The sequence below is a fragment of the Macaca mulatta genome, chromosome 7 (assembly GCF_049350105.2).
Source record: "Macaca mulatta isolate MMU2019108-1 chromosome 7, T2T-MMU8v2.0, whole genome shotgun sequence".
Lineage (NCBI taxonomy): Eukaryota > Metazoa > Chordata > Mammalia > Primates > Cercopithecidae > Macaca > Macaca mulatta.
Genome location: NC_133412.1, coordinates 31,817,137 through 31,829,162, shown reverse-complemented (window position 1 = coordinate 31,829,162; position 12,026 = coordinate 31,817,137). Strand labels below are relative to the sequence as shown.

Sequence of the window (12,026 nt, the reverse complement as noted above, 5' to 3'; positions counted from 1 at the left end):
CTACCATTTAAAATGACTGCACCAATAAAATATTGTGAAGGATAAATGCACCTTCTAAATCAATTATCATAATACAAGTTCTTTAGAGTTTCAAAATCCATATCTTAAAACTTCCTGAAAAGAAATTAAATTTTGGATTTTTTTCATATACCTGTATATATTAGATTGCAAATTAATGATAAATCCTTTTCACGGGCTTCAGCAATGTGTTTTTATTACAAAATAAATACAAGCTAAGTAATTATTTGCAATTGATAGATAATAAATTATATTCATGAAATAACTAAGCTATTAACATAATGTAACCCAAAGTAATCACTCACCAATGAATGAAAATTATTACATGGCACCCTGATAATCATTTTGTTGTTATTGTGTCATAAAGGGACAGGTAATATTGTACGGGGATTGTAGTGTAAATTAACTTGTAGCTCTAATACATCTATAACATGGGCTGGCTATTTTATTTGTTTTAGTATAGTGATTCCCAAAACTGTATCCACAGAAAAAATCCCCTGAGGTGCTTTTAAAAAAACAGACTCTGTACTCTATTCCTAAAGGTTAGTTTTTCTTCATGATTTGTGAGATTTATTTTTTTATATTCTCTAGAGGAATCAGAGATGTTATGCCAAAACATGCCCCTGATTTGTATGCAGAGAAGTATGTTGGAAAATCACTTTTATAGGAGAAGAAAATTAGTGGTTGGCTTTTCTCTTTTGACTTTTTTCCCCCCTAAATAGGGCATTAGAAAGTAAATGTGCTGACATGGCCCATAGGATATTGTGCATGCAACTGTCTAACAAAGATTGCTTAAGTGACTGTTTTAGGAACCATTGTCAAAAACATAATCCCAAGATCATCATGGTGTTAAAGCAATGCTTCCATTTGAACTCCATACAGAGAATGGATTTTTCCACTGAAGAAAGGTTTTAAACACTTTTTATTTCCAGAGGGAAAAGAGGCTGATTCTGTGAAGAAAAAACAGCTGCCTCAACTACACGGTGATCAGGTTAAAGCAGCAGGGAGCTGCAGCAGCACACAGTCATGCCTGTAAGCAGCCAGCACTTTGCAGGTGGTATAATATTAGAGGAAAGCAATGCCGTTGTTAGAAGCCAACTAATAAACACATAGCATTAAAAACCATTTTGAGCAAGTGCACAAGCAATTATTTGCTATTTAATTTATATAGCAAGAAGTATGTATCTCAGCACAGATGGTGCGGGATAAAATAAAAAGAAACTCTTAAAAGAAAAATAAGGTCTAGCCTGGAATATTTCCCTTATTTACAGTGGAACTGGTTACAATACCAGTCAAAGGTTTTACAACCAGTTCTACTGCAAGGAAAAAATGGGAATTTGAATTGGAACACATTGTATAACTTTTAAAGGCCCCTGAACATGTCTGTATCACATGTTGCATATGAAAGGGTGAATTCTGTAATTTTCTCATATCAAAGGGTGAATGCTGTAATTTTCAATCAAATCCTTTTTCATCTTTATAAAAGTCCTAAGTTAAGGAAACCATTTAGATACTGCTATGTTTATACAACAATATTGGAAGAACTCTGCTTATTATTTTGAAATTATGTTGCCTAGAGACCCCAGAGTAATCAGAAACTCTATCATAATTCTGTATCAATTAAGCTTCTGTTTTCTGGGAGGACACATGATGCACTCAGACTTGAATGCAAGTCTTGCTTCCTCCTGACATTTCATCAATCTCTGTGCCAACTCTGACTGGCCCTACCTAAAACTTTGAGCTGAAAATGGAAGAGAATAAGAGAAAAGATCTATGCATAGGAGAAAAAGAAAACAGGAGAAATAGAAAATCACAGAAAAGGGTAGAGAAAGGAAGGAAATAAATGAAAAAAATATTTAGAAAAACAAAGGAGCAGATTACATTGTTAGAATCTAGGCATTCATTTTATTTCACTAATTTAATTACGTTTTCTTCTTAAATTGTGTCTGAGGACTTTATCAAATAGACATTGCAAGAGTTTTTTTTTTTTTTTTTTTTTTTTGAGACGAAGTCTCACTCTGTTGCCCAGGCTGGAGTGCAGTGGCGCGATCTCGGCTTACTGCAAGCTCCGCCTCCCGGGTTCCCGCCATTCTCCTGCCTCAGCCTCCTGAGTAGCTGGGACTACAGGCGCCCGCCACCGCGCCCGGCTAATTTTTTTTTTTGTATTTTTAGTAGAGACAGGGTTTCACTGTGGTCTCGATCTCCTGACCTTGTGATCCGCCCGCCTCGGCCTCCCAAAGTGCTGGGATTACAGGCTTGAGCCACCGCGCCCGGCCATTGCAAGAGTTTTAAAGGGAGAAGGCACCAAGTTCAGTATTTGTTTTCATTATTTTCTTCAATAAGAGGAGGAGTTATATGGTTTAGTCATATATTTGAAATAAAATATATAGTGTGAAACCTGTATATTTCAAACCAGCAATTCTATCTGAAATAAGGAATTCAGTTTTGACTGGGGAAGAAGCCACTTTATAACATTTTTAATGAGCAAGGGACTTGGCCCATACAGTTTCCCTTAAGTACAGGTCTGATTTGTCTGGTTAAATTCAGTTCAGCAATATGTTATTCACATTAGAGTTCAAACACAGAATAGTAATGAAATAGCATAAGTAGCATAAGGAGAAATTTATGGAAATATGACATTTTAAATAGAACTTTATTCTTAAATGATTTGTGGGCTTTAAAATTTACAGAAAGGAGATAATATTTCCCAGATGAAATCAATAATTTCTTCATCATTTTTCTAAATGCTAAGTGGACTTCAAGTCTGAATATAAAACATCAGTAAAATTGAAAAGGAAATCTCATGTTATGTTCCTTAATTGGTTGTGCTCACCTAATTCAGCAGAATAATTTCAAAATAAGATCAATGGCCTCAAACTTTACATAAAGCATTAACACACTTTAAGGAATGAGGCCTTATTTTATACAAATAAAACTGAGATTGCAACGAAGGCACAGCTCATAAAGGTTCATTTTTTTAAAGTTTTGCATCATCGCACATGTATTCTAGTGTTTCTCCATTGTAGAATGCTAAATAGCAAGTTCATTTTTCAAAATACTGAAAAAGAAATAGACATTGGGGAAGTGTAAAAACATCTCCTTGAGGTTAAAAGCAAAATCACATGGGAAGAAGAAAATCTTAAAAGAAACATTTGTAGCCACATAAATTTAGAAATAAAAGGGATATTTACTTTGAAATGCATCTTAGCATTACGCACATCTCAGAAACTTTCCCACACGAAGGAACAATGTAAAGGAATCTTAAACAGAAATATCTATCTACATATTCTTGACATAGCTGCCCTTGAGATTGTTTCAAGGGGAATGAGGGCATGGGGAGAAACCCTGCTTTGTGACCCTCCCTCTCAGCACCTTCTCCAGTCCTCAATCCCTGAATGCTTAGGTCAGTTTATGAAAGAGAAGACTGTGGCAGGCAGGAAGATGCAGGTGCATAGCTAGTATTTCACTCTCTGTCTGTTCCAAACAAGCAAATGAGAATAAGTAGAAAATGCAATGATCTTTAGGTATGGAGTGAAGGTTGGAGGAAACAGCCAGGTAAGGGAAAAGATGCTTACTATCACAAACCTCATAAAAGAATCTTTCTCCTTCCTTCTTCTGCTCATGGAATTGCAAGTCAAAGATGTTAGACAAAGACACGACACATTACAGACACAGCACACAACACATTTTTGACAACTTTCTCGATGTGAAAAATAAACTACCGGCCGGGCGCGGTGGGTCACGCCTGTAATCCCAGCACTTTGGGAGGCCGAGGTGGGTGGATCACGAGGTCAGGAGATCGACACCATCCTGGCTAACATGGTGAAACCCCGTCTCTACTAAAAATACAAAAAAAATTAGCCGGGCCTGGTGGTGGGCGCCTGTAGTCCCAGCTACTCAGGAGGCTGAGGCAGGAGAATGGCGTGAACCCAGGAGGCGGAGCTTGCAGTGAGCCGAGACTGTGCCACTGCACTCCAGCCTGGGCGACAGAGCGAGACTCCTCTCAAAAAAAAAAAAAACTGAACTACCAGTACATCAAAAACAAATAGCACCACAAAGCATATTTCAGAACATTGATATCAAACTGACATTGTACAAGACAGTGAAAAACACAATTTATGGAACTTTACAAATCATTAGCATACAAATATATATGCGTGTATATGTGACTGCACATACCAGCACACATGTGCACACACATAAGACCAAAGGCTACTATCTTCTGCCTCCCACTCATACTTCTAATGTGTGTACTAAAGTATTCTGTTGTGGATAATAATCATTTTAGTTGCTAATGACATTTTAGATTATTATCAACTCCTGTTCTTAGTTAGCCATGTTAAAACTTAAGACTCTTTCATAGCAAGAGATATGCTGCTAATAATCTCTAAGTAAGATTTTAGCAAACGTAGGAGAAAAAGATACCCACCTCTTTCCCTCCCATGGATTCAAACATTTTTTCCAGCTGGACCCGCAATTGTTGAATATTGTTCATCAAGATACAGGGCTTTAAATATAGAAAAAAAAAGAATATTATGAGCAATGATTTTATATAAAATTGTTGAATGAGTTTAACTTAACAGGTGGTTACAAATAGCTATCTTGGCTTCCTAGTATATTTGATGTATATAATAATTCTGCCATTTCGACATTATAGTTTGTAACAGTTAAGAAGGGAAATGGAAAAATATAATGCCACATTGGGGAATGAAATTTAATAACATACTCAGACAATAAACCGTTGGAGCAAAACTTTGCTGCTAAAGTTTCTTTTATCTTTAACATTGTAACATTTCATACTTAGAAAGTAAGCACATTTTTTGCTTTTAGAGATTTACTTTTAGAAAAAGGTTAGCTTAAATTCTTCTATTATTTTACTGTTTTAGAAAACAAAATACCATGTGATTCTTTTATATGCAAAAACATATAAAAAATAAACTTAAATATATTTTCTGGCTGCAGATAAAGACCACATGCTAGTATTCAAAGCCTTTTGCCTCTGGCTTTAACCCGTGTTTCTCTTCTCATTTTCCTCTTTGCTTATTTGACTCATATCCATCATTTAGGTTAGAGTGTTCTTTTTTCCTGGATTTTATCTTACCTCTCACTTGGCATTTGTTTTATATTGCTTTACATTTGAGTTGGTTTTCACTCTCACCGGCCAACCTTGAATACATTGTACATGCTGCTGTGTCTCTTTCTGCTTTTCTTACTCACAAACTACTGCACAGTGGTGTACATATAATAAATACAGGCTTAGAAAATGTTTCTCTACTTGTTTCCAAGGATCCAGAAATATAACAATAACAAAGATGTAAAGCTTTGTGACAGCTCTAGATGTGAACTTAGAATAGTTAAAATTAATCCACAATTAGAAAACAATCCATAATAGTTGTAGAATCATTTAATCTTTGCTGTATATTGATTCCTAAGAGCCAGTATATCAGAGGAAAACAGACACAGAAAGATAAACAGACAAAGGAAGGAAAATGGATGTATCTTCCAAGTTGCTGGGAAATAAGCCAATAACCAGAGTCATGCAAAGGACTCACGGGATGTCAGAGAGGTGTTAGCTCTTATCAGTGGAAAGATTTTATTATTACTTTAGCCACATTAATGACCTTTGAAAAACTTTCTACTTGACTCTTAAAGTGACCACATCATCACTTTGATTTATGCAAAGAATTTAAAAATTCCTTTCTGTTTCCTTGATTCCAGTCACTTAAAAACTTTATTTTTTAACACAGATATCTGAGATGTATCCCCCAAAGATTCTGTTTTAATTAGCTGAATCAAAATGTTCCACAAATGATTCTGATCCATAGCCATAATTGAGTACTACTTGATCTGGGCTTAGTCCTTTCCATAGTGAGTAGGGCCACATTTTCAGAGGATTCAGCATCTTGACCCAAAGTCCACAAAATAAGCAAATAGCCTATCTTTTCACTAGTTTGTAGGGTCATTGGCATTTATTTTTAATGGCAGAATGGGAAGATTTGGTGTGAATTTGGGCAGTCACACCAGGGAGAAATCCAAGGTCAAAGTAAAACAATGACTTATAATGAGAAGCAGTAAGATTACATGGGTGAGGGGTTATTATCACCTGGTTTCTCATAGGTCTAAGTTAGCTTGATAGACTCTTCTTAGATTATTTGATATTAACATTCAAGCTAATCTTTACTGTCACATATAACAGGACCCTAGTATCAGCTTTATAAATAAAGAAAGGCCAGCTGCCAACTCTTCTTACTATGATGATTTCTGATTAAAAAGAGCTACTGAGAACCAAATGAACATGGACAGTTTGGCTCACGTGACATGGATAACTATTGACCCCAAGTTAGACTACAGAGAAAAAAAAAAGAGATGCAGTTATCCAGAGGGAGACAAAAATAAATATGAGACTCTCCCTTTTCATTAAGATTTCCCTGACCTTGAAATGTTCAAAGTTCAATTTTACTGAATCAATTCATCAAACTGCTCCTGGGAACAGATTACACAAATTCACCTTAAATTTAATCATGAAAGTTTTTACTTTCAACAATTTCAGTGTAAATGAAAAAAAGAACAACTTCATAGTGAATGAAAAAAAGAAACTGACAGCAAAGGAAACTTTACCCTAATTCAAGGATATTACTTTTTGAGGAGTTTAGTGAGATAAAACAACCTATGTTAAAGTAATTTGTATCTTCCTATTCTCATATCTTGATTTTTTCCCTAAAAATATAATAATACCTTTAATTTTATCTCAATCTGGAACAAAGTTAGGAAACTGAAACATAGTGAATATGAAATTTAGTGTTTTTCAGACTAGGAATATTTCTACAGGGTCGAAGTATTTCTGAGTTTAAAAATATTTTTTAAATTATTCAAAATAAAAGTAATTCTAATTTAGATTGTGATGTCTTGCTATATTTTGGAATATGAAATAAAATGAATAAAAATATTTTGACCCATTTCCAATTTAAAATGTTACAGTAGAAAACAAATTATTCTGACATGGATATTTTATTTAACTCTGGTCTTTAATTCTAAACCCCAAGAACTCAAATGTTATGGCCATATCTTTTTTGTTTGTTTGTTTTTGAGACAGAGTTTCACTCTTTTTTGGCCAGGCTGGAGTGTAATGGCACAATCTTGGCTCACTGCAACCTCCATCTCCCGCGTTCAAGCAATTCTCCTGCCTCAGCCTGCCAAGTAGCTTGGATTACAGGTGCATGCCACCACATTTTGTATTTTTAGTAGAGACAGGGTTTCACCATGTTGGCCAGGCTGGTCTTGAACTCCTGACCTCAGGTGATCTGCCCACCTTGGCCTCCAAAAACGCTGGAATTACGGGTGTGAGCTTCCAAACCTGGCCTATATTATGGTCATATCTTAAATGATGTCTATCTTAAGAGGCTTCTAGCTCAATTTGCAGATGAAATAGATATATTACCATAGATATACTGAAAGATGTACAAGTTTCAGTGGTCTTGATATTGAAATCTTATACTGAAATAATTATAAATAAGTATCTGTAATAGTAACTATATATACTCATGGAAATGTACAAAAGCACTTCAATTTGCCTTGAATGAAAACATAAGCCAAGTAACCAAGTGATATTCTTTTATAAAAGCTAAAATGATATTTGGCATTTAAGCAATAGTGTATAAGGCTGGTCAAGATATTAGTAATTACAGAAGAAAAGCACCGAGGGAAGAAAAAGGAAGTTTCTTTGCTGTAATATTTGGAGGGCGTTTGGTTCTTTTTATAAAGATTTAATTTCTAAAAGTATAAAACCTACAGAAAGAGTACATAGAATAATATAATAAACACTGGGTTATGATTTTTATCTCAGTGTTTATTCAATGTAAAATATAGAATGTTAATACATAACGTGAACTCTGCAGGGGCTTTTAAAAACTAATTTGCCTTTCTGAATGGCAGGAATTAGCCTTAGGAGTTCACGACCACTTTTCAAAATCTTCAATTTGGCTGTCCTAATATAAACAAGATCCTCTTGTGAAATTATCAGATACTGTTTGCATTTTCAATGTAACACTTTAGACATGTATTATCTTTTAATCAGAAATAACATACTTTCAATAAATAAATATCTTGCTTTTTGAGTATAATCAAGAGCAATTAGAAATCATTGTTTGAGTTGTCAAAAAGTTCTAATAAAATTGCTGGGCAGCATATTAATTTAAGGAAAAGAAGCATCTTATAGAATTCTCAAGAACCATTAGGACTGACTTATCTTAATGAGCTGTCAGCAAGAGGTCAATGAGGTTTCAGGGAGAAAACTAGTAGCTTTCTTTAGAATAATTTAGATTCACCTGATAGCGAAACTGATTTTTTGAGGGGGAAAACCTTTTTTTTTTTTTTTTTTTTAAAAACCCTATACTCACTTTTTAAACACTTTTTTTTTCAGAGCTACTGTTTTTCAAAATGTTTACAATGCTGCCATTGTATTTCTCCTAATATTACAGATTGATAAGAAAGCTTTCACCTTCCATCATAAAATAAATCTGACTATATTTCAAATACCTTTATCTCACTTTTCTTTATGCCTTTTATGAAGTTTCAATACTAGTTTGAATTTTATAAACATTTTCTCAATCATCTAAAAAAGCTATTTTAATAATTCAGAATAGAAATCAGCATTGTCACATATATTTACCTTTGCAATTTATTTGAAAACTGAAAGACTAAATTACACTTATTTTAGTATTAGTGCCAACATGAAACTAGTTGGTGCCAATACTCATCTAATTTTTAAGTCCCTTGTTTTTCTCAGCTCCAGTATTTTATATGTGAATTTTCAATTATTTATTCTAGTCTTGTTCCTTATCACATGGAAAACCACAGTTGGCTGGCACTGAGACACTCTCAACCTTCCTGTAAATCCTGTATTAAAACCGGTTCAAGAACCCTGGAGAAGTTTTCAACTTCTTAAGATCCTTATTTCTTATTATCCTATATGAAAACTGAAAGCCAACAATTTCTCTTGCTTACTCATACTTTGAAGAAGTAAATCTCAACTGAGAGATACTTGAGAGTAGAGACATTTTTACTTACCACATTTTCCTTATCACAATAGGAACTGAAATCACTTGATACAATTGCAGCATACTGGAGCAGCACTTTGTTGATAGTCTAAGAAAGAAAACATTGTGAACTTGACCCAGGTAAGTATGTAGTTTACAAATACACTGTAAAGTTTAATCCTAAGTTACCTTCTTACTGCCTTTTTCATCTTAGTTCTACATTTTTTTCTCTCTCTAATAACTGTTTCTGAGCCTAAGAATGCCCTCTGCGTTCATTAATTATGCAAAACAGAGGAAAATAAACTACGTTAATTAAATTTTATTTCAATTACTTAAAGATGCATGAATGAGTTTGCACTCTACTGCTTTTATACACAGATTAAATTATAAGCCGAATGTAGATATGATTTTCTTAGAAGAGGTAAGGCAAATAGCAGTAGAAATGTCATCTCTTTTGATAGCAAAGTAAAGACTAAAAAGCTTTTATTTTCTTATTTGTACAACATATATCTGAATTTTCTTAGTGGCTCAAAATCAACTGAGGGAGACACTCCAAAGAGTTAAGCTGAAGAAGAATGTTTAATTTATAAACCTGAATTTGCTAAATTGATTATAAGCTTGCTTACACACTTTTAAAATCACAATGAAATCCTGAAATAAGAGATAACACACAGACAGAAAATCAATAGTGTGTTGAAGTACACAGTAACGTGATAATATGCATCAACTCAAATACAAAGTTGACCTTGAAAAATATAAAATGTTATCAAGCAGCAGACCAATAAATCCTGATAAACAGATGGTTGATCAGACTGAATTATCTTCCAAATGTGTCTCTTCAAATTTTACTTTAGACATAACGTTGAATTACTTTGGACTTACCTATGAAATACTTATTCGTTTGTACATATGAACACTACTCTCAGTCTACAGCTTCTTGATGGCATCATAAACTTGAAGAATCATTATATTGTATTGCATACACAACAACATATAAACACAAACCATAAACCTGACTTTAGGCAATCGTTGTAACTCAGACATTGTAACTTACTTAAGGTAAAGTTTGGGCTATGTGAAAATCCTCTACAACTTAGTGCCATGTGAGATTTTAAAATTCTTATGATTTTGCTTCCTCTACATCCTACAGCTGCCAGGTGACTTGCTGAACAGCCTGGGTTTTGTTTTTTGTTTTTTATTGTTTTCTAAAGAAGAAAGAGGAGCTGGATATTCTTTACAATCATTCTTGAAGTATGTCCTACGGCCTACAGCTTGAGTATACTTCATAGAAAAACCCTAGTCCCTTGAATTTATGCCTAGAGACAAGGGATCCTGGGATGTCACATGTACTAGCCTACAAACGCCAATCGTTAGCAAGCCAGGATGGGCTGCAGGTAAGAAAAAGTGCACAGTCATATAGAATATATCCAGCCTAGGTGACAGAGCGAGACTGTCTCAAAAAAAAAAAAAAAAAAAAAGAATATAGCTTAAAGCTATGTGCCTGTAAGAGTTGCAAGTACACTGCTATAATAACTCCCATCTTTACTAATGTACGATGTCACTTGAACGAGAGCGTGCAATGTACATTTTGTGGGCAACTTCAATTTCATTCAAATTTATTCAGCTAAGTAAACCACTACCACACAATAGCTCTTTAACACTAATAAGCTGTTGCTTATGACATGCTTAATTCATTGGTTCTCAGAATGTAGTTCTGGAATCAGTAGCCTTATAAGCATCACCTGGGAACTTGTTGGACATGCAGATTATCTGGTCCTATCCCAAATTACCACGTCAGAAATGCTAGAGGTGGTCCCCATCTGTCTGGGTTTTAACAAGTCTAAGGTAATTCCAATGCATACAAAGTTTGAGAAGCACTATCTTAACGAATGCATGACAGGGTGGAGGTAAGTCTTCAGAGAGGAGCTGTGATGGAAGGGGCACCTGGCAAGGCCTGGAACATAGGACTTCTGGGTGTGTGAGCTTCGGTCATGATTTTATCTTTGGGGAACTACTGGTCTTCAGAAGAGAGTACAGTGCAGAGGGAGGGAACAAACAGCCTAGCAGGGGCTGCTGCATCTTGTTCTAAAGAAACAGTCATGAGGAGTAGAGGGTTCTTTTATGGATACCTATAAAGAGCTGCTATTCAAAAAGTTCCAGATTAAATAACATGAAATTCTAATGGGAGTGTGGCAGTACAGAGAGTGATTCTGCTGCATTTAAAGGATCAGACAGGGTGACTAAAATATCTTTCAGCTATGATCAGTTCTGATTTGACACACAGCTACTGGTGGAGTATTGAGTAGGATGGCCATCAATTACTCAGACAAAGGCATTGTGTTTTTCTGAGCTAATGCCACCCTATTAGGAGTGGGCTAAATATCCTGCCAACACTTCCAGTTATTCCATCTAGTGCATTGCTCTTATGATCAGTAAGATAAGAAGTGTGGTTCAAAATCCATCTTTTCATTCACATTTTATGCATGGAACAATGCAGTATTAGAACAACACAAGGAAGACAAGAAAACTGTCTATTGGTTCAGCAACATTAGAAATGTGACTTCACTGATTTATGTAATGCATTTGAACACATCCAACGTAAGATGGGGTCTCCCATTTCTGCCACCATAAATCCCTGGGTTTGACCTTAAGGGTAAAAAACAAATAGTGAGATTCTATTCTCCAAATTTCTAACTTAGTTCTGATCACACCAGAATGAGAAGGGAGTATAGTTTAGTGGTTGAAAGGATTCTATCCATATCATTTCAATTATTTAAACATTTTTAGTGTTTCATCATGGATGGAAATGAGGGAAAATAATAGCACCTATTTAATTAGATGGTTGTGAAGAATATGAAAATATATAAAGTGATTAGCATATAATAATGCTCAATGAATTATCATTATTATTTTTAAAAATTATAATTATCTTCCCAGAGAACAAGGAATAGAAATATGTGTGCGTCATTTACC

The 12,026-nt window shown here is 34.7% G+C and overlaps 1 protein-coding gene across 1 annotated transcript in view; it reads right to left on the bottom strand.

Annotated features, from left to right (window-relative positions):
• The window catches only part of UNC13C (unc-13 homolog C), a 653,225-nt gene that overhangs the window by 114,169 nt on the left and 527,030 nt on the right, over nucleotides 1-12,026 (bottom strand). The window contains exons 22-23 of the mRNA XM_015142282.3: nucleotides 9,085-9,162; nucleotides 4,448-4,525 (exon numbers count right to left, since the gene is read on the bottom strand). Of these exons, the coding sequence (XP_014997768.3) occupies nucleotides 4,448-4,525; nucleotides 9,085-9,162 (156 nt within the window). The remainder of the gene's footprint in view (nucleotides 1-4,447; nucleotides 4,526-9,084; nucleotides 9,163-12,026) is intronic.